Source organism: Onychostoma macrolepis, chromosome 22 (assembly GCF_012432095.1).
Source record: "Onychostoma macrolepis isolate SWU-2019 chromosome 22, ASM1243209v1, whole genome shotgun sequence".
NCBI lineage: Eukaryota > Metazoa > Chordata > Actinopteri > Cypriniformes > Cyprinidae > Onychostoma > Onychostoma macrolepis.
The window spans coordinates 36,973,531-36,998,067 of record NC_081176.1 but is presented as its reverse complement, the minus strand read 5'-3'; the positions used below and the strand labels follow the sequence as shown (position 1 = coordinate 36,998,067).

Below are 24,537 nucleotides of genomic sequence, written 5' to 3'. Positions count from 1 at the left end.
ACTCGTCTAGCCCCCTCAGGTCCAGAAATGGTCCAGACAGTACTTTGAGATTGGGACTAAAAAAATACTTGGAAAGGGATCTGTATTATTAGGAACCAGTGTCCCATTATAAATGTAATTTAACATGTTTGTTTTCTTCCTCTGTAAGTTTCTGTTTAAAAATGTCCATAACTTTTTCTACTTGCCGTACCGACCGCACACCTAGATGTGAGGCCAAGGACTGAGCATTATTTAAACCAGCAGCATTCAACAAATTATGCAGTTTTAATGACTTAGTTTGAATTAAACAATGAAGCAGTCCAGGTGTAACTACACAAGTGACATCAAAACAAGCTCCATGTACAAGAGGTTCTTCCAAAAGCCAGTACGACGAAGAAGTCACCTCCAACCCCCGTTTTTCAAGTAAGTCCCAGACTTTGAAAAGTCCCTTATAGAATGGAGTAAGTCCACTTCACTGCAGCTTGCTTGAGTCCATCAAAAACAAAGCAGAGTTCAAACCCAGTCTTCCGGCTTGATTAAAAATAACGTCCGCCACCTTTCTCCAGACTAGATCCTTAGGTCCTGTGAGGTACCTTTGAATGAAAAGAAGTCGAAATGCTGCCCCCCTGCTTGGCAGGTGAATAAGTCCTTGTCCTCCTTCACCTCTGGGTAGAAAAAGTACGCTCTGAGGTATCCAATGAAAAGTACTCCAAAAGAAGTCCACTAGAATGGCTTGAATTTTACTCAAAAGTCCATTTGGAGGGTCAACGCAGGCCAAACGATGCCACAAAGCTGAAGCCACCAGATTATTAATTATTATAACCCTCCCTCTAAAATACATTTTTGGCAAATGAACACCTTTTTCTAGAACACCTTCCCAATTTTTACTTTACATTAAATCATTGCCAACATATACTTCTAAATATTTTAGCCCATCCCTTTTCCAGGACAAACCACCTGGTAGTTCAGGAAAACCATGAGACCATTTACCACTTGCTACAGCTTCACTTTTTAACCAATTAACCTTGGCAGAGGAAATTATACCAAAATTATTAAGAATTTTTTAAAGAGTATCAACATCGCTTTGCCCTTTAACCAGAACAATAATATCATCTGCATATGCAGACAGCTTAAAATTTGCTCCAGAGCACTGTATGGTCCAACCTTCAATGCTTTCTCTGATTTTAACCAATAAAGGTTCAATGGCAAGAGCATACATCATTCCAGAAAGAATGTTGTAATGAATGTTTTATCTAAATCTAAATCTTCATTCTAAATCTAAATGTAAATGTAAACTTTAAATCCAAATCATAAACATAAATGTTAATCTTATGTCTAAATGTAAATGTAAAATATAAATATATAACTTAAACGTTTAGCTATATATATATATATATATATATATATATATATAGCTAAACGTTTAAAAGTGTAGCTGAATATTTAGAGAACATGGAATAAGTAAGAGATACTCAACGGCTAGCCGTGGAGGCAAAGAACCGCCCGACGCGAAGTGCATTAAAATCCTTTAATGCATGGCTAGCCGTTGATTATTCTGCTTATTTCATGGTCATCTGCCAAGTTATAGACAATTTAAAACCAGTGGCGTAGCTACAGATTTCTGATGGCCTAAAAATACTTTTAAGCCTTTATCACACTTCCGCGTTCGAAAAGCAGAAGATTCAAATAGTAGCGCGGGCCGGTCACATGTCCCTCCTCCTAAAAACGCGTGGAAAACGCTAGGTGCGTCGCTTTCTCCTTCTTTCAAAGCGCTCTATAGCTTGCGCGCTATGCTTGCGCTCCCGTCTGCCGTTGCTAAGCAACCTAGACCCGTGCTCTCCATGAAGACGCAGAAGTTTGGAGAAGGGGCTAACCGCAGAACCCTATGAGGTCACAGCAGTCTGAGGCCGGAAGTGGGCGGAGCTATTTAATCCTGATACACGTTGCTCCATTGGGAGCGCTTCAAAGACTAAAATCATGATATTGTCAAGTATTTTAAATTAGTACTGGTGATTACCAAAATTATGTTTTGTGTTTCTGTAAAACTTAATCCACCAGTAGGCTGTGTGTAAGCTCTTCATTCACAGTAGTAACAACTCTAATGCTAAAATACAATTATTATTATCTATGAACTTTCAAATTTACTGTTTTACAAGTCAGAAAAAAGAAAGCATATTTTTATTATTATTATTAATTATACAGTCGTTACAGAAAATAATAATGTTTTAATGGTTGAATGTTACAGTTTCTGACTTCAGGGAGGTTAATGTGCCGACTCTGTAAAAATGCTCATTTAATTTGGCATTCCTCACTCCAGTTTATAATATGCCTAATAAATGACAAATTTTTTGTTTTGTTTTGTTTTTTGGTCAGATTCTTAAAATTTGTTTTCAGATTTGTTTTCTCTTTATTTATTAGGGTTAACCGTGTATACACACTATACATTTTATATACTGTATATTTATATCGGAGGTACAAAGCTTCTTGGGATTGGTGGGATATAGCAGCCGGTTCATCAGTCACTGAACCACAAGGAGACTGACAAAGAAAGAAACCCCATTCATGTTCGGTTCTGAGCGTTTCACTCAGCATTAAGTCATAATCTGTATAAAACGGAAGCTTGAAACTGGTAATTGAATTTAAGGATTTAGTTTAATTTAGTTTGTGAATCAGCTTTCACCAAGTGTGCTCCACACTCCAGTACAGCAGGTGGCGGTGATGCAGCTCACAGTTGTTTTGCTGACCGCCAGGTAAACAGCAGAAGAAGAGAATTCTTCTTCACTGGTGACTCCCTTGTGTTGATAACGAAACGAAACCAAACTCGACAGGAATAAAATAAGACTTAAAAACCGCCATAAACATCACATTAAGGTAAGTTCATTATCGGCTTCTGATATAAGTTCATATTATTGTAGTTTCTCTTCACATTCGCGTCTCTGTCGTGGTAAATCCGATCTTTAACCTTGAACACATTTAGTGATTTGTGTCGCTTGTAGAAATGAATGAAGCTGCACAAGTTTATCTTTAAGATTATAATGATATCGAGCTAGAGATTCTGCTTTTAGCTGAGATTCTTTACCATCGGAAATATAGGCGACCAACGGAGGAAATAAAGGTTTAAACAGAAAACACGAGCTTCTGTAGATCAGATTCACAGACGATCAGTTTTAGTGATTCTAGTCAGATTCACAGCAACGAGTTCATTATTTGATCATCTAGCGATCTCGGTGCTCCTCACAGAGATTAAACAGCTACAGTTATCTTTATTTGTATGTTTTCTGAGAGGTCTACCTTCCTAAATCTGTCCTGAATTTGAAACAGTCGTGTTTGTCCGTATGGAAGAAGGTTTTATCTGTTAGTTTTTCTCCAGCAGAGGGAAGCAAACACCTGCGTCTGAGGTTCGGTTTCGGTTTCGGTTTCGAAAGGAACATGCAGGAATGAGAATATTAGTACAGAATTTAATTCATATTAAAAGAGTTATTAAGAGCGATAAGCCTCGAATAGGGTCGTTTAAAATAATCATTTAAAACCCTGTAAAGTTTGAGATTATTTGTGCCATTAGAACACAATACTGTATATGGATATAACTAATAAAACTAAACTGAACAACTATATATATATATATATATATATATATATATATATAAAATGTGTATATGTGTGTGTTTTATTTCATTAATCATGTTCATTTTATTAACAATTTCATTAATCTGGGACCTACTTTCAAAAAGCTGATATGTGACGAGGTGTACAGTAAACAAGCTGAAGTATTTAAGGAGACAAAGGTGGATACAGGCAATAAGACGTGAAGCATCAGTGTAACGGTCGTAGGCCAGTAAGAGGTGTCACTCCCCTGATCTCACGAGGCGCTCTAGCGATTGATGCTAGCGGCCTTCAGCCTTCTTGTTAGAGCCCACGCCGGAGACCGCGATTCGAATCCCGCTCGCAGTAGGACCGGTTACATCAGCAGAAGGATGAGTAAACTCTGGGATCCTGACACTCATACTGTACATGTGCAGAAAACATTAGTTATATCTGCTCCTCTCAGCTTCACACCTGCTGAAATAATCCTTTGACATGTATAATAAATCTTTCCTGTCACTGATCAAACACACATTTCACAAGAAATACTACATTTCTTGTCAACAATTAAATATGTTAATTTAAATTAATGAATTATTTACTGACAATTGCCAAAAACCCATTACCCATCAGACATTTCTTCACTGTACTCGGTTACTTAGAAGAAGATCTAAGATGACGCCGCAGATGGCGGCTACAGTGCTTCGCTCTTCAGTATTTGTACTGTTTTTGTTTGTTTTTCCTGTTTTTTGTTTCTCAAACACGATCAGTTCTACCAGGGATGACCTGCTGAACATTCGGCACAACACACCACAAAATCTTTTACCGGATTTTGACTATTCGGACGTTTTGCTGGACATTGTAGTTGGCAGAGCCGTAGCTCTGGTCAAACGCTTCAGGACGCGCAGACAGCTTAGCATTTTAGCATTTGCCTAGCATCCATCTGGCGAATCTCCACTCTCTACCCAACAAAACGGACGATCTCCTTCTGCTCTCCCGGACAAACAAGGAGTTTTCTAACTCTGCTGCCCTGTGTTTCATGGAAACCTGGCTGAATGACGCCATATCGGACAGCGTGCTACATCTGCCTAATTTCCAGCTGATCAGAGCGGATCACGACGCAGAATCAACGGGGAAATCTTGCGGTGGCGGGACATGCTTTTACATTAATGAGAGGTGGTGTACAGATGTAACTGTGTTAAAGAAGATGTGCTGTTCAGATCTAGAAACGCTCTTCATTAACTGCAAGTCGTTCTATTCGCCGCGGGAGATTTGTTCGTTCATTCTCGTGAGTGTCTACATTCCTCCGCAAGCGCACGTGAGCTCGGCTTTACAGTAACTCGCTGATCAGATCACAGACACAGAACAAAAACACCTGGACTCTGCTTTAATCATTCTCGGGGACTTTAATATAGCAAATCTATCCCGCGAACTGCCAAAATACAAACAGCACATCACTTGCCCCACCAGAGGGAGTAATATACTGGATCACTGTTACACAGCGATAAAGGACACATATCACTCTGTTCCACGAGCAGCTTTAGGACTCTCTGATCACTGATTGGTTCATCTTATACCAGCCTACAGGCAGAAACTTAAATCTGCTAAACCTGTACTAAGAACTGTTAAAAGATGGACTAATGAAACCGAGCGGGTTTTACAAGCCTGTTTCCAACTTACTGATTGGACTGTTTTTAAAGCTGCTTCCAACGATCTGGACGAGCTCACAGAGACTGTCACTTCATATATCAGTTTCTGTGAGGATTTGTGCATTCCTACCAGGACTCATCTAACTTATAACAACGACAAACCATGGTTCACTGCAAAACTCAGACAGCTCTGTCAGGCCAAAGAAGATGCTTACAGAAAGGGGGACAGAGTCTTGTATAAACAGGCCAAATACACACTGGAAAAGTGGCAAAGAGGAATTATTCTGGAAATCTAAGGAACAAATTCTCTTCCAGTGATTCTGCTTCAGTGTGGAAAGGTCTGAAAGACATCACCAACTACAAGACACCATCCCCCAGCACTGTGGAGAATCAACAACTGGCAGATGATCTGAATGAGCTCTACTGCAGGTTTGAAAAAACAGACTGGTTTTGGCTTGTCTGAAGGCCTCCACTGGACCCTTACTGGACCCCCTGCAGTTTGCCTACAGAGCAAACAGGTCTGTGGATGATGCAGTCAACATGGGACTGCACTTCATCCTGCAGCATCTGGACAGACCAGGGACTTATGTGAGGATCCTGTTTGTAGACTTCAGCTCAGCTTTTAACACCATCATCCCATCACTCCTTCAGCCCAAACTAACTCAGCTCTGCGTCCCCACCTCCGTCTGTCAGTGGATCACCAGCTTCCTGACAGACAGACAGCAGCTAGTGAGGCTGGGAAAATACACATCCAGCACCCGCACCATCAGCACTGGTGCCCCTCAGGGCTCTGTTCTCTCCCCATTGCTATTCTCCCTCTACACCAATGACTGCACATCTAAAGACCCCTCTGTCAAGCTCCTGAAGTTTGCAGATGACACTACAGTGATCGTCCTCATCCAGGACGGCGACGAGTCTGCTTACAGACAGGAGGTTAAGGAGCTGGCTGTCTGGTGTAGTCTTAACAACCTGGAGCTCAACACGCTCAAAACTGTGGAGATGATCGTGGACTTCAGGAGAAACCCCCCTCCTCTCCCCCCACTCACCATCATGAACAGCACTGTGACTGCAGTGGAGTCATTCAGGTTCCTGGGCACCACCATCTCTCAGGACCTGAAGTGGGACAATCACATTGAGTACATTGTTAAAAAGGCCCAGCAGAGGTTGTACTTCTTTCGCCAGCTGAGGAAGTTCAACCTGCCACAGGAGCTGCTGAAACAGTTCTACTCCGCTATCATTGAATCCGTCCTCTGACAGATAACTACTCCAATAACTGTCTGGTTCAGTTCAGCTACCAAATCTGACCTCAGAAGACTACGGAGGGTAGTCCGGACTGCTGAGCGAATCATTGGTACAACCCTCCCCACTCTCCAAGAACTGTACTCATCCAGAGTGAGTAAAAGGGCTGAAATCACTCTGGACCCCTCACATCCAGCACACTCCCTCTGAACTGCTGCCGTCTGGTCAACGCTACAGAGCTCTGCGCGTCGGGTGGTTTTTCGCCTCCACGTCGTGCATTCAAATCGTTTAATGCACAGCTAGCCGTTGATTATCCCTTATTTATTATCTGCGTCCTGTCCTGTTGCTGTCTTTCTGTTGCACTGTGGAGCTTCTGTCACTATAACAAATTCCTTGTATGTGTAAACATTCCTGGCCAATAAAGCGCATTCTGATTCTTATTTTACTTATTTTGCATATAGGCCTACACACGGATCCTTTATTTGCAGCCAAATAACAGAATATAAGACCTGAGGCTCATACGCTGTTGGTTTGTGAAGAAAATGCAAAGACTTGAACATTTGATGATGTTGTGGTGTCACTTGGGTGAAAAAGATTTCAGAAAACTTTCAAGAGCAAACAGTGCAGAACTTTTTAATGTATTTTATTCATGATTTAAAAAAAAAAATAGAATAAAAAAAAAAACCAGTTTAATATGTTCTCAATACATTTAACTAACAATGTTTATCCACATAAGGATGCAATAACTACATAAAATAAAAAAATAAAAAATAAATAGAAGGGCAGTCGAATTCTGGCAGGCAGTTGAAATTCAGCACAACACCGGCACCTTTTTCACTTTAAAAAATAAAATGTGCTGGAATAATATGATTACAGTAAATTTGTGTGAACATGATTTGTATTATTAATTGTTTTACTGATCTTGTTTGTTTGGTGGAAACATTAACTATCACAGATTTGAGAATGTGCTGCATGTGTGAGATTTGAGGGGTTTTCAGCAGCGCTTCAACAACTAAACATCAGCTCTGAAAATACTCCTCATCAGATGTCACGATCAGTTAGTTGATGTGTGTCAGTGACGTCACGTTACACACATCACGCTCTGAACAGACGGATGCTTTTCTCCTGCTGCTGAAGTCAAATATGTTCAGTAAGACACAAGAGCATCAGTGAGCTCAGATACTGACGATGCTCATGAGGATCTTCTTCACTACAGTCAGTAAACCAGCACTTTATGATTCAGAAGAAAAGGATCCTGCTGCAGCTCCACATTCTCTTCAATCTCATCGTGTGTGTAGCGTTAAGATTTACTGCAATAATCATCACAATATTATGTGTCATTTGTGCTCTTATGTCTCCATATGCAGGTGTAAAGTCAGTTTGTCATCATGGAGAACAGAGAGAGCTCTTCATCTCCTGATCACAGCTGTGTGTCTCTGAAGAGTGAAGCATCCATGCCGCCTCCTCCTGACCTCAGTGATGATCCAGTGACCTCTGACCCCAGGTGAGATATAATCCAGTGTTAGGCACAACAGACTGACTTGTAATAAATGAAACAGCCGACAGATCTAAAGGAAGAGTTGTGTCTGTGTGTTTATCAGGATCTCCAGGAGGAGGAAGAAGAAGAGCTCTTCATCTCCTGATCACAGCTGTGTGTCTCTGAAGAGTGATGCATCCATGGGTCCTCCTCCTAAATTCAGTGATGAACCAGTGACCTCTGACCCCAGGTGAGATATAATCCAGTGTTAAGGTCAATTCATGCTCTGCTGATAAACACTGACCAGCGTGAACAATCACCGGATCACAGTTCATCATTTCTCAGACGCTCCACGAGTCGACAAGTGCTGCTTCAACATGTTCAATCAGAGAAACACACACAGCAACAGCAGCAGATTCAGACACACACTGATCCACAAACCAGAACAAGAGTGTGTTTACACTGTTATTTCCACTGCATGATGATGGAAATCGCTCAAATGGCCTTAAGCAATCAACTAAATAAACTGCGAAAAGATAGTTTTCTAAAGCATTGTGGACTGAATGGTCCTGAGAGCGCTGCATGAGCTCGCGGCGCCATCTGCGGGACAGTTAAAGCGTTCAAATGATTTCATGTGCCAAAGGAAAAAAACTGGAGTAATGATGAAGAAAATTCTGCTTTGCATCACAGGAATAACATTACATTTTATAATATATTAAAAAAGAATACTTATTTTTCTTTTTTTTTTTTTATTGTAGTAATATTTCACAATATTACTGTTTTTTTTAATATTTTATTTTGATCAAATAAATTTAGTCTTGATGAGCAGAAGATATTTATTTCAAAATCATTCATAATTGTAATGTTTCCAAACTTTTGGAAGGTACTTTAATAATAATAACAATTCTATTAATACTTTATTATAATATATTAGATTATATTGTTATCATGATTATTAAACGCTGCTTTTTACTTTTTACAGGACAAAGGTATGCGTTATTACAATATAAGATATATCTTTTAATTTGCTAAAATTTATATTTTTAATAATAAGTGCTGGGGACGTGGTCAGATTTTCCTGCTTTTTTGTCTGTAGCTGATCACATGCCTGTTGGAGTGTTTTTGAGGCTGCAGCTACTGATCTGGATGAGCTCACTGACACCGTGACGTCCTACATCAGTTTCTGTGAGGATATGTGTTCCCACCAGGACTTATTTAACATTTAACAACGACAAACCTTGGTTCAGTGCAAAACTCTTCGCCAGGCCAAAGAGGACGCCTACAGAAGTAGGGTTTCCGCGTCTTAAAAAGTCTTAAATTTAGTTGTATCAAGTTTAAGGCCTTAAAAAGTCTTAAATTGTACAAGAAAGTCTTAATTATGATTTCAAGAGGTCTTAAATTTGGGGACGAAATGACCAGAATTGTGATACGGCTGAATGTGATGATTAAACTTCAGAAGGCTATGATTTCATTAAATAAACATGATCGCTGCACGTCCAGAGTCCGGTGCTGCACTGCTTTGTGTTCTGCCGTTACCGGGGAAACACTTATACAGTGGGGCAAAAAAGTATTTAGTCAGCCACCAATTGTGCAAGTTCTCCCACTTAAAAAGATGAGAGAGGCCTGCAATTTTCATCATAGGTATACCTCAACTATGAGAGACAAAATGAGAAAAAAAATCCAGAAAATCTCATTGTAGGATTTTTAAAGAATTAATTGGTAAATTCCTCAGTAAAATAAGTATTTGGTCACCTACAAACAAGCAAGATTTCTGGCTCTCACAGACCTGTAACTTCTTCTTTAAGAGGCTCCTCTGTCCTCCACTCGTTACCTGTATTAATGGCATCTGTTTGAACTCGTTATCAGTGTAAAAGACACCTGTCCACAACCTCAAACAGTCCAACTCCAAACTCCACCATGGCCAAGACCAAAGAGCTGTCAAAGGACACCAGAAACACAACTGTAGACCTGCACCAGGCTGGGAAGACTGAATCTGCAATAGGTAAGCAGCTTGGTGTGAAGAAATCAACTGTGGGAGCAATTATTAGAAAATGGAAGACATACAAGACCACTGATAATCTCCCTCGATCTGGGGCTCCACGCAAGATCTCACCCCGTGGGGTCAAAATGATCACAAGAACTGTGAGCAAAAATCCCAGAACCACACGGGGGACCTAGTGAATGACCTGCAGAGAGCTGGGACCAAAGTAACAAAGGCCTCAAATCCTGCAGTGCCAGACGTATCCCCCTGCTTAAGCCAGTACATGTCCGGCCCGTCTGAAGTTTGCTAGAGAGCATTTGGATGATCCAGAAGAGGATTGGGAGAATGTCATATGGTCAGATGAAACCAAAATATAACTTTTTGCTAAAAACTCAACTTGTCGTGTTTGGAGGAGAAAGAATGCTGAGTTGCATCCAAAGAACACCATACCTACTGTGAAGCATGGGGGTGGAAACATCATGCTTTGGGGCTGTTTTTCTGCAAAGGGACCAGGACGACTGATCCGTGTAAACGAAAGAATGAATGGGGCCATGTATCGTGAGATTTTGAGTGAAAACCTCCTTCCATCAGCAAGGGCATTGAAGATGAAACGTGGCTGGGTCTTTCAGCATGACAATGATCCCAAACACACCGCCCGGGCAACGAAGGAGTGGCTTCGTAAGAAGCATTTCAAGGTCCTGGAGTGGCCTAGCCAGTCTCCAGATCTCAACCCCATCGAAAATCTTTGGAGTCCGTGTTGCCCAGCGACAGCCCCAAAACATTACTGCTCTAGAGGAGATCTGCATGGAGGAATGGGCAGTGTGTGAAAACCTTGTGAAGACTTACAGAAAACGTTTGACCTCCGTCATTGCCAACAAAGGGCATATAAAGTATTGAGATGAAATTTTGTTATTGACCAAATACTTATTTTCCACCATAATTTGCAAATAAATTTTTTAAAAATCCTACAATGTGATTTTCTGGATTTTTTTTTCTCATTTTGTCTCTCATAGTTGAGGTATACCTATGATGAACATTACAGGCCTCTCTCATCTTTTTAAGTGGGAGAACTTGCACAATTGGTGGCTGACTAAATACTTTTTTGCCCCACTGTATTTCTGCCAAACACTCCACCTGCTGGCAGAGAATGAATGTGCATTTTCAATAAAACTGTTGTTTTGTTCAGAGTTCAGACCAATGCGAAAAATCGACCCATGTTTTTACCCTGCAAACATGCAGAGCTTTAAATGTGAACTGGATCAACAAGAAGACAATGCATTATACAAATCTAAACAGTATAGGGGTGTGCGATTAATATCGTAATTGTTGTTTTAATGATGTGTGATTTAATATTATCGAGTATATCGCGAAAAGCAAACAAAACACACCTACGGAGTGCGTGCATACATTATGTGATATAGTCTAATAGGTTAAACAGTGCATGTGCACATTTATAGTGTGTTCTTTCACTGCATGATTCAGTCTGTTAAAATGCATTTAGAATTATCACATAATTCAAGATATGGGGCAGAAAATGTATATGTTTATATCATTTCATATAGTTAATATCACACGAAGAGTACTGTTTTTTTCAGCATGATTACAAATGTGATATTGATTTTATACAACCGTTCAATAAACAAGCAGTTAACATTAAGAGACGTTCGTTTTAGACACCATATTTCCTGTTTTTGCTCTTTTTCTCCAACAAAAATCATTCCAAATACAGCCACAGCACTGTTTTGCATCTCTGAGCAACATGACGGTGTTTAGTTCCTGAGTGAATCAACTGTTTAAATGAGTCGGTTTAATTGCAATGACTCACTTAACAGTGACTTGCTGCCATCTACTGGTGGTTTTAATTTCACATTTAAGGTACCTTTTCATTTTATTTTTTTTATAATTTCAAACATCAGTTTTCAATGTTTTATGTTTAAAATATCAAAACATTATTTGTAACTCCAGGTTAAAGTATGTCATGTCCCTCAGAGCTGCATTAAACAGTGTGTAAATACATCTAAATATCACTTCAGATGAAGCTTCTGTGTTTCCTCCTATGTTGTTGGTACTGATTTAATTTGCAAGAATTTGACTCAAAAGATGGTGCACACTTTTAGAAAAAATGTCTTGACGGTAAAAATGCCCATAAAACTTCTTGGAAATGATTAGGGTTGTTCCGATTCCGATACTAGTATCGGAAATTTCACCGATACCACAAAAAATTCTGGCATCGGTATCGGCGAGTATTGAACCCATGCACCGATCCGATACCATTTTTAAACAAGACCTATAGTTATGTGCGCTAGCTTTGCTTAACACTGCAAATCGGAAATCAATTCTTCTTCGCTGCTCAGAATGCAAACACAGGAAGTTGTGCTGTGTTGCCACAAGCAACCACTATTTAGAGCAGCGAAGAAGAAGTACAAACGTGGTAGCACATTGCCAGTAAATCACTCGCGTATGTGACTAAATCTTCACCCTGGGCGACTAAATAGTGTATAATATTAGCCACTGCCTAATAAATGCTCAGATTTTACACGCCAGTGTGTGAGTTGGAGGCTATGTATAAGTTTAGCACAGATATTGTTAATCCTTAGTGCGTTTTATGTTGTTCTTAGTAGAATTCATAGTATGATTATTATCTTATCAGTATTATTGATAGTTTTCCCCCCATTTTTTACAGAAACACTGAATGACCAAAAAAGCACCACCACCAGTTCAGTTAAAATGACTGTATTCATACATGGTTACCAAGTTTTAATTCTAATTGCTAAAGTTGTATCATTAAAAAATACTCGATTATCATAATACATTTATAATGCTTGACTGACTGATGTTAAGAGTGTACTTTTAGATATTTAAATAGATGTGCCATTTTCCAAACATTATATATTATATCTTTTTGTTTACTCGCCAGACTATCTATCTATATATCTCTATCTCTATCTATCTATCTATGGTGAAGCACACCATACAATAATTGTATCAATTCATACAGGTCTAGTAGTACGTACAGCTGTATAACCAGATACACATCCAGGTATCGGATCAGTACGCGGTATCGGCCGATACCTGAGCCTAGGTATCGGAATCGGTATCAGGAAAGGAAAAAGGGTATCGGAACATCTCTAGAACAGACCACACAGAATATGAAGAATATCAGAAAATTCAGGAGTCAGCTGTCTGCGGTAATCTTTAAGATACCAGCACAATAACACACTCAGCAAAATATCATCTAATTATCATTATCGATAAAATCCCAGAAAATTATCGAGATATCATTTTTTGTCAATATCGCACACCCCTAATTTAAGTTATTAAATTGATATAATCATTTAATGATTATAATTGTTTAACTTATAGGGATGTAACGATTAACCGCGAGCCTGTTGAAAATCGATTCATATATGTGATGATTCAAATCGGTTGAGATGCTAAACAAATCGTGATTCAATTAGGGGTAGGAGTTTATATGAATGTATGTCTGAGGGGAACTTACTGTCTTTAGAAAAGTTTAGATGGTATTTTTTTCTTTTCATCTCGCCTCTGTATAATGCATATTAAAGTTTACAAGTGCAGCGCTGCTTTGTTTACAGCAGAAACCAAGGAAACGCTTAAAGCGCCACCTGCTGGCAGAGAGTGAATCTGCATCTCATTCAGCTCGTCTGCTGTTTCGGTTTCATGCAGATATTTTTTTACCATTCTGTTTGTGCTTCAGATTTCGAAATTATACAGTCTAATTTAGATTAAATCTGCTCATGCTGCATGTATGCAGCATCTTTGTTTGGATCATGATTAAAATGCAGTGGTTGCATCTATTTTAAATGGAAAGAGAACATACAAAGCCTTATTTTGCTTATATGAAGAGATTTATTTTATTTGTGTTACTTAGTTGATTTGGAGTTTTAAAATTTCAATTTACTTTTGTTATTTACATTTACATTATATTTACATTTTGTTATTTAGCAGAGGCTTTTATTCAAAGCGACTTACAAATGAGGACAACAGAAGAAATCAAAACCAACAAAAGAGCAATAATATGCAAGTGCTATATTAGTATAGCACTTGGGGAAGTCGTGGCCTAATGGTTAGAGAGTCGGACTTGTAATCCAAAGGTTGCGAGTTCGAGTCTTGGGCCGGCAGGAATTGTAGGTGGGGGGAGTGAATGTCCAGCGCTCTCTCCACCCTCAATACCACGACTGAGGTGCCCTTGAGCAAGGCACCGAACCCCCCAACTGCTCCCAGGGCGCCGCAGCATAAATGGCTGCCCACTGCTCCGGGTGTGTGTTCACGGTGTGTGTGTGTGTTCACTGCTGTGTGTGTGCATGTTGGATGGGTTAAATGCAGAGCACAAATTCCGAGTATGGGTCACCATACTTGGCCGTATGTCACTTCACTTTCACTTTCATATTATTATAGTGTTATTTTTTAATTTAATTTAATGTCCAAGCAATAATAAAAGGACACAAATTTATAATTTGTCTTAAATCTCATTTTGTAAAAAAAACCCAAAAAAACATTGTGAATCGAATCGTGAATTCAAAATCGTGAATCGAATCATGAGATGACTCATCCATTTTCTTAAAAATGGTTTAAAGGCTGAAATGTGAAGTTGATCATTTTATAAAACTTTGTTTTTGTGAAAACTTGTATCTGAACTTTAAATTATGCTTTTTACAGTAATTTTACAGTTTAATATGTTACTATACACATTGCCTCACCCCACTCATGGTATTCATTTTATTTGTGCAGGTCTTAAAAAAGGTCTTAAAGTCTTAAATTTGAACTTATAAATCCTGCAGAAACCCTGAGAAGTGGGGACAAAGCCTTGTACAAACAGGCCAAATACACACTAAATAGGAAGATAAGAGTGGCAAAGCAAAACCACTCTGAAAAGCTGGAAAAACAGCTTTCAAGCAATGACGCTACATCAGTGCGGCCTGAAAGCCATCACCAGCTACAAGACCCCATCCCCAGCACTGAGGCCAATCAACAACTGGCTGAAGACCTGAATGAGTTTTACTGCAGGTTTGAAAAGCAAAAGCCTGGTCTAACACCCCACACCCACTCCGACCGTCTCACAGCACAGCCATCAACACCCTCCACCTGCCTCCCCCCTACTGTTTCTCAGCCTGCACTTAAGATCTGTGAAGATGATGTTCGCAGAGTCTTCAGGATACAGAAGATAAGGAAAGCCAAAGGCCCAGAAGGTGTGTCTCAATGCCTGTGCTGTCCAGCTATCATCCATCTTCACATTGATCTTCAACAGATCACTAGAGCTGTGTGAAGTCCCCTCCTGCTTCAAATGCTCATCCCTGTACCCAAGAAACCAAAAATCACAGGACTTAATGACTACAGAACTGTTGCTGTAACGTCTGTGGTGATGAAGTCATTTGAGATGCTCGTGTTGGCCCACCTGAAGGATAATACTGGACCCTTGCTGGACCCCCTGCAGTTTGCTTACCGAGCAAACAGGATACAGTCAACATGGGACTGCACTTCATCCTGCAACATCTGGACAAATCAGGGACTTATGCAAGGATCTTTAGCCACTTTTCCACTGTCGGGCCAGTGCGAGCCAGTGCTTTAAACTGGCCGGGAGGGGCTAATAGTCTCGGTAGCACCGAGCCCAAAATCACGATGCGTTTCCACCGTCAGGCCAGAAGCTCCGCTTTGCTTCACTAAAACCCGCCCTTTTCACACCTCTCTGGAACAACGTCAAGCAACCCCATCATTTCACCAACAAAGAGAAGTTATCAGAAAACTAATAAGAAATAAGTCACTGGAACTAGCGCGATAACAAAAACGAACATGATAAAAGCGTCCATTTGTTGGCATGCTTTGTTAAAGATTTAAATCCAAAATCGTCGCTGTTTTACAATAATAAGTGATACATTGAACATAATGAATTAATTTATCAGGATTGAAAATTAGTCAGAAATAAAGCGGTATGAAACGTTATTTCACAAAAGGAAGAAGACACATACCCTAGTTATTCAGTCGAGTCTGTTTCTGTTTATTTGTAGTGACAGTATACATCACATTTAGAAATACTTTTTAATATTCACAGAAAAGAATTTAACCGTATGTAAGCTCTGCGCTGAAGAGAACACGTCTCTAAAGCATTAAACAGCAGACGTGTCTGTCAAAGCACAACAGGACAAACCGCAGTAAACGCTTGTGCTTTCGTCTGAAGATCTGAATATAAAGCGCTCTGTTTCAGACGACTTGCTCCTGCATCTTTCACACAGCAGCTGTTTTCCATGTGTTTGTCCAGAGAAATGCGTTATTCACTGATATAAAGTGATGTGACTGACGGATGCTTTCTGAGCACAGTGTTCAGACGAGACTAATCCATAATCACACTCACTGATGATTATTATTATTGATTTTATCAGTTATTGTTGCAGCCCTGCTTATAATAAATTAAACAGCAGACAGAACTAAAGGAAGAATGATTTATGTGTGTTTATCAGGATCTTGAGGAGGAGGAAGAGGAAGAGATCTTCATCTCCTGATCCCAGCTGTGTGTCTCTGAAGAGTGATGAATCCATGGAACCTCCTGCTAAATTTAGTAATGATCCAGTGACCTCTGACCCCAGGTGAGGATAAACATGTAGTGATGATTGAACTGCTTTATCGGAGTCAAAAACACACTCAATGCACACAGACAGAACTTGACACAATAAGCACATGTGTTCCTGCATTTAAAAAACCTCAGGAGCACAATTAAAATGTAATAAATTTATATGGAATGTCATGACAATATCTAATAATGTGTTTTTCTTTAATAAATAGATATAACAAGACATTTACAAGCAAAATTATTTAGTTTATTAGAATACAAAAAGCACACAAAGTTTTTAAATAGTTCTGTATTAAACTTTGTTATTATTATGTAATTATTCATATGCCTACTTTAAACACAGTGTGTAACCTTAAAGGCAGGGTATGTAATTTTTCAAAAACATTGTAGAAAACTGAGTCGGGGCCGAGTACCAAAACAAACAATCAGCCAATCAGCAGTAAGGGGTGTGTCTACTCATGATGTGGAGGAGAGAGCGTTCAGTAAACAGCCGAGCAGAGCGACAAAAAGATAGAGATGGCGGATAAAAAATCAAAAAGAGGAAAGCGACTGTGGAACGATAAGGCAAGAAATAGGACCCGTGTAAATATCGGATCAGCTTTCCAGCGCTGGAGAGAACTCAAGGAGTGGAAGGCCTGCGATCGGATGCCGAGGTTGCTTTGTTTCTTCTCCACAGGTGAGTAACACCGTGTCTACACTGGACAACAGCTAAAGCCTGCCTACACTGGACACGTGTATTTCAGGCGAGAATGTAGTTGTTTAGAACTCAAATCTGTGTTTTATTTATAAAAACAGCGCCTATTTGAAAATGTGCTTCGCCGATTTCGGAGACGTTAGCTCCACGCGATCACCGGGCACTCAGTGCTCATGTATCCCGAAGAGAGGAGCATAACCTCGGCTAGTCCTTCTGACATTTGCCGCTGGCTCTGATGTCTTTTTAGTGGTTTAACATAAGATATAATTATTATTGGGTAAATCTATCTGGTAATATTTGGTCTTTATTCTATTGTTCTATTAATATGTTTAAATTAAAACGAAAAGAGGCAATGTTTGATATATTTTGTCTGTAAATGCAGTGAGGAAGATTGCAGCAGCCAAGGCGAGCTGACTGACATCATCAAGTACGCTGCTCCTAGCAGAATTACCGGAGTTAGTCTAACTCGTGAAGTCCGAACTACCGAGAATGCAAGTCCGAAATTTGCGTACTTGGTATTGAGAAACACGTGCAGACCTAACGTTACGTCACCAGAATATTTGCCTAATCTTCTCAGTACTTTAGACCGCGATGGAAACGCAGACATCAACAGGTCTGGGGGAAAAAAAGTTCCTGGGACATATTGTTCCAGGTAATTTCGGTGGAAAAGCGGCTTATGTTTCACAGAACTAATCGTTGCCTGGGTTGCGTAGGCTACATATATGTGGGGTGGATCTATTAAAATAAGGGCGAGACCCTTTTGTGTTGGGGGCGTGTTTGTTTTGGTGATTTCAAATATCAACATTGGCTTCCAGAAATTGCTTACCCTGCCTTTAAATAAAATATTAACTAGGAGAAAAACAAAGCAAATGTCACAAACAAAGATGGAAACCACAGGTGAGTGAATGACAGTGAGGTTTATTGATTGAACGGATGACTGGAATGTGAAGAGAATGACGTGGGTGAGTATCTTGATGTGAGATAATGTCCAAAGGCCTTGACGGAGAGATAACAGCGTTCTCTGTATACAGGATAGTCAGAGATCAGGAACCAGGAGTCTTGGGAGTTCGTCTTGGAGAGAAGTCGATGGAACTGGGGAGAAACTCAGTGAGACAGCATGTAAGTAGATACAGGTAGGTAGGAATAAAGTCAGGTTACTTTTCAGCATGCGAACCGTAGACCGGACGATGAATGTCAGAGAGAGTGGGTATTTATGGAAGTGCTGATGAGGGTTGACAGGTGCGGGTGATTAGAACTCAGGTGACTGTGATCTGGTGACTGCTGTGGGCGGTGGTGACTGTGACTCTCTGACACTACCCCCCCCTCCAGGGGCGGCTCCTGACGCCCTTATATGGCGATGGGCTCGTGCTGATTTGGGGTGACAGAGGAACAGCCTTTGATTAGGGAAATATGGAATGTAGGGTGAATTAGATACCTGGGGGGTAGTTGGAGCTGGTAAGTGACTTCGTTGATCTGCCTCTGGATCTTGAACGGACCTATATAGCGGGGACTCAGCTTCTTACAGGGCAGGTGGAGCCGTAGATCTCGGGCCAAGTCAAGTCAAGTCACCTTTATTTATATAGCGCTTTTAACAATACAGATTGTGTCAAAGCACTTAACAGTATCAAATTGGAAGATAGAGTGTCAGTAATGTATAATGATAAGATTAAACACTCAATTTTCAATTCATTATTGAATTCAGAGATGTCATTGTCTAGCTCAGTTTAGTTTAAATAGTATCTGTGCAATCAAATCGGCGATAATCGCTAGAAATTAAGTGTCCCCAACTGAGCAAGCCAGAGGCGACAGCGGCAAGGAACCAAAACTCCCTCTGTGACAGAATGGAGAAAAAAACCTTGGGAGAAACCAGGCTCAGTCGGGGGGCCAGTTCTCCTCTGGCCAGACGAAACCCACAGTTCAAAAGTTTATATTTCTATTTTTTATTTTGTTGAAATTTCTAACAATAATAGTATTATATAGTTAGGTATTTTATTATATTTTTAGTTATTTTATTATATTTTTAGTTATTTTGTTATATTTTTTAGTTTTATTGTATTTTAATCGAGGTCTTCACTGGGGATATGTCTCTGGGGGTCATCTGGGTGTCCTGGTCTCCGCTGACGATCAGGGCTGTAGACATCATCTCTTGGTGCTGATCCACCATCTGATCGGATACGGACTGAGAAACAGAATAAGAAAGAAACAGACAAATATTAGCGTAGATGCCATTCTACTTACGATTTAACGAGTACACCGTGTTATGGGGAGTGTTCCCGGTTCCGGTTGATCTAACCAATGCAGCCTAACAATCCTTTAACGGATTTGAATAATAGAAGCGTATTAGTGTGTTATGTGTAAGCCAGGCTAAAGAGATGGGTCTTTAATCTAGATTTAAACTGACAGAGTGTGTCTGCCTCCCGAACAGTGTTAGGTAGATGGTTCCAGAGTTTGGGTGCTAAATAGGAATAGGATCTGCCGCCCGCAGTCGATTTTGATATTCTAGGTATTATCAAATGGATAGAGTTTTGAGAACACAGTGGACGTGGAGGACTATAGTGTGATAAGAGCTCGCTCAAGTACTGAGGAGCTAAACCATTCAGGGCTTTATAAGTCATTAACAAGATTTTTAAATCTGTCCGATATTTGATAGGGAGCCAGTGCAGTGTTGACAGAACCGTGCTAATATGGTCATATTTCCTGGTTCTAGTAAGGAGTCTAGCTGCTGCATTTTGGACCAACTGTAGTTTGTTGATCAAGCGTGCAGAACAACCCCCCAATAAATCATTACAATAGTCTAACCTTGAGGTCATAAACTGTTGTGCTTTTATACCGGTTAAAAGATCCAAAAATCTATAATTCACATCTTCATCATCCATAAGTACCTCATAAATAGCGAATGCATATTTACCTCTTATCTGGATGGATGCTGTTAATGATTCCGGATGCTTCCCTGTTGTGCTTTTATACCGGTTAAAAGATCCAAAAATCTATAATTCACATCTTCATCATCCATAAGTACCTCATAAATAGCGAATGCATATTTACCTCTTATCTGGATGGATGCTGTTAATGATTCCGGATGCTTCCCCGCCGGTGACCGTCCTGGCTCAGTCAAATTCGTACCTCTTGGAGCTCGTTTAGAATATATTCAGGTTCAGATAACGAGTTATTATTATTAATTAATCACTCAGAGACTTTTTTAAAAAGGTTAACGAATCACCAAAGCATTGGTTTCGTTTTATTAAAAAACAAATAACTCATAAGCAAATAACAATAAAATAACAGCGAATAGTCTTCACCACGAAGTGTCGGCCCTGACATATAGTCTAACGAGCATTTATATAGTTCTTGCACCGCTTGTAACTGCCTCCTCCATCCCAGGCAGGAAACATGACCTTTATGTCAGAGTCTGTACAAAAGTAATGTCAAAAGTTCAGAAGGAAATATTACAACATCTCTAGATAGCAAGTGTCTAGTTCTATTTTAAACTATAGGAAACATTATGACACCTTTTTCAAACATAAGCAACATATAGACCTATATACCTAAACCACAATATAACACCTCTAGCAGGTGTTAAGAGCATCTTATGCCACGGTTTAGCTAAAGGTTCCACCTTGCATGGAAATGCAAAGTGCATCCTCTTGCTTTTAACCGTCATGTTACAAAATAAGCACAGCAACTATATAACCGTTAAACCTACAAGATTATAATCATCTATGCTTTCGACATAAGATATATTTATACATAGCTTTCAACACTCATATTTTTATAACAGGAGTCTAGAGTTTCACTGTCTCTAAATCATTTGTTAACTTTTGCAGTTCATCTGAATAATCACATAATTCAATCATCTCTCTTATTAATTTCATTATTCTTTTATTTGTCGTTTCCTGTTTTCTCATCAGTCTCAATATTGCCTTCATCTTGAATATGATCTTCTGGTCCTCTCGCTCTCTCTTGGGCCCGTCTGCGACGTTCCTTCTTCTCCTGTTTCTTGACCTCCCTACTCCAGTCTCCTTGTATTCCTTGAACTAAAAAATCATCAAAATCAACTTCTATTTTATCTGACCTCTTCCTCACGTTTCTGTTAGAGGATTGATCAGGGAATCGCATATCAGATGAATTAGGGAATAATTCTACAAAACACATGAACTAACATTTCTGCATTTGACGCTGAGAGCATAAGTCGCAATTTAGATGTGTTTGAGATGAAAAATGTGGGGTTTTTAGGTCCGATAATTAACACCTCTGTTTTTTCAGAATTTAGCAGTAAAAAATTACTCGTCATCCAGTTTTTTATATCGATTATGCATTCCGTTAGTTTCTCAATTTGGTGTGTTTCACCGGGCCGCGAAGAAATATAGAGCTGAGTATCATCAGCATAACAGTGAAAGCTAACACCATGTCTCCTGATAATATCTCCCAAGGGTAACATATAGAGCGTGAAAAGTAACGGCCCTAGCACTGAGCCTTGAGGTACTCCATACTGCACTTGTGATCTATATGATACCTCTTCATTCACTGCTACGAACTGATGGAGGTCAGATAAGTACGATTTGAACCATGCTAAGGCGCTTCCACTAATGCCAACAAAATTTTCTAGTCTATTCAAAAGAATGTTGTGGTCGATAGTGTCGAACGCAGCGCTAAGATCCAGTAGAACTAATAAAGAGATACAACCACGATCAGATGATAGAAGCAGGTCATTTGTAACTCTAATGAGAGCAGTCTCAGTACTATGATACGATCTAAATCCTGACTGGAATTCCTCACAGATACCATTTTTCTCTAAGAAGGAATATAATTGTGAGGATACTACCTTTTCTAGTATCTTTGACAGAAAAGGGAGATTTGAGATCGGTCTGTAATTGACTAGATCTTTGGGGTCAAGTTGTGGTTTTTGAAGGTTTCAACAGCCAATTTGAAGGTTTTGGGGACATATCCTAATGACAATGACGAATTAATAATAGCCAAAAGAGGATCTATGACTTCTGGAAGCAACTCTTTTAGTAGTTTAGATGGAATCGGGTCTAACATACATGTTGTTGGTTTAGATGATTTAACAAGTTTATACAATTGTTCCTCTCCTACAGTAGAGAATGAGTGGAATTGTTCCTCAAGGGATCTATAGTGCGCTATTTGATGCGATACTGTAGCTGACGGCTACAAGGATACAATTTGATCTCTGGTAGTATCGATCTTGGAAGTGAAGTAGTTCATAAAGTCATTACTGCTATGCTCTTGGGAAATGCCAACATCTGTTGATGCTTGATTTTTCGTTAATTTAGTCACTGTATTGAATAAATACTGAGGGTTATGTTTGTTTTCTTCTAGAAGAGACGAAAAGTAATCAGATCTAGCAGTTTTTAATGCTTTTCTGTAGGATAGGGTACCTTCCCGCCAAGCTAAACAAAATACCTCTAGTTTAGTTTTCCTCCAGCTGCGCTCCATTTTCCGAGCTGCTCTCTTTAGGGCGCGAGTGTGCTCATTATATCACGGTGTTGGACTCTTATCCTTAATCTTCCTTAAACGTAAAGGAGCAACTGTATCTAAAGTGCTAGAAAAGAGAGAGTCCATAGTTCCTGTTACATCATCAAGTTGTTCTGAGCTATTGCATATGCTGAGGAACTGAGATAAGTCAGGAAGATTATTTATAAAGCAGTCTTTTGTGGTAGAGGTAATGGTTCTACTTTACAGCTTTAGCTATATGGAATATAAAGGAGACTAGATAATGATCTGAGATATCATCGCTCTGCTGTCAAATTTCAATGCCACTGACATCAATTCCATGTGACAGTATTAAATCTAAAGTATGATTTGGACAATGAGTAGGTCCTGACACGTGTTGTTTAACACCAATAGAGTTTAGAATGTCTATAAATGCTGATCCCAACAAATCTTTTTCATTATCAACATGGATATTAAAATCAGCAACAATTAGGACTTTATCTGCAGTCAGTACTAACTCCGATAGAAAATCAGAAAATTCTTTAATAAAGTCTGTATGGTGCCCTGGTGGCCTGTATACAGTAGCCAGTACAAACATCACAGGGGATTTATCATTAACACCTGTTTCTTTGGATAACGTTATATGAAGCACCATTACTTCGAACGAATTATACTTGAAACCCAACCTCTGAGAGATACTGAAAATATTTCTATAAATTGTAGCAACACCTCCCCCTTTACCTTTTGGACGCGGTTCATGTTTGTAACAGTAATCTTGGGGTGTAGACTCGTTTAAAGTAATGTAATCATCTGGTTTTAGCCAGGTTTCTGTCAAACAAAGCAAATCTAGTTTATGGTCAGTGAACATATCATTTGCAAAAAGTGCTTTTGAAGAAAGGGATCTAATATTCAATAAGCCAAGCTTTATCATGTGTTTATCTGTATTGTATCTGTTTTTTATTTGTTGAACATCAATTAAATTGTTACTATTACTTTGGTTTGGATGTTTTCTGTATTTTCTAGTACGGGGAACAGACACAGTCTCTATAGAGTGATATCTAGGTGAAAAAGTTTCTATGTGCTGAGAGTTAACTGACTTCTGTGACGTGAGGCGGCTAGCAGACGATCGGTTTAGCCAGTCTGTCTGCTTCCTGACCTGGGCCCCAGTTAGTCAAGTACGAACTCTAAGACTATGTGCTCGGGTGGATAACGAAGGCGAAGGCCTTGTCTCTCCGCACTGCCCGCTGCAGGTGGATGTGCGCTGAGTCCCACACTCTCTCGCTCACTCGGAACCAGTGGTCCACAGCTGGAACCTCCGATGGCTCTCTCGTCCATGGGAAGAGCGGTGGTTGGTAGCCGAGTATGCACTGGAATGGCGTGAGGCCTGTGGTGTTCTGACGGAGGGAATTTTGTGCATACTCGGCCCACGGGAGGAAACGGCTCCAGTTGTATTGGTCTTAGTTGTATTGGTCTTCTTGGCAGTATGGCCGGAGGTACCATCCGAGCTCTTGGATCTTCCGCTCAGTCTGGCCATTCGTTTGCGGATGATATCCGGAAGATAGGCTCACTGTGACTCCAAGCAGGCGGAAGAAGGCTTTCCATATGTGGGAAATGAATTGTGGACCACGATCTGATACAATGTCCTCTGGTACTCTGACGTTCCTGAAAACATTGTGGAATAGATGTTCAGCCGTTTCTAGGGCTGTTGGCAAACCACGGAGAGGAATTAGTTTGCATGCTTTTGAAAAGCGGTCTACTACTACCAGGATGCAGGTGTTTCCTTCAAACTCAGGGAGATCGGTCACAAAGCCAATCCCGATGTGGGACCAGGGTCTACGTGGAATGGGGAGAGGCACAAGGTTGCCCACAGGTAAGTGACGGGGAGTCGACGACGTGGCA

General features: G+C 40.0%; 1 protein-coding gene across 1 annotated transcript in view; it reads left to right on the top strand.

Moving 5' to 3' along the window:
* The first annotated feature begins 2,767 nt into the window (after positions 1 to 2,767).
* The window catches only part of LOC131529877 (NACHT, LRR and PYD domains-containing protein 12-like), a 54,035-nt gene continuing 32,265 nt past the window's right edge, over positions 2,768 to 24,537 (top strand). Inside the window, 4 exon segments of the mRNA XM_058759842.1 lie at positions 2,768 to 2,850; positions 7,817 to 7,953; positions 8,051 to 8,176; positions 16,384 to 16,509. Coding sequence (XP_058615825.1) covers positions 7,838 to 7,953; positions 8,051 to 8,176; positions 16,384 to 16,509 — 368 coding nt within the window. The 5' untranslated portion in view covers positions 2,768 to 2,850; positions 7,817 to 7,837.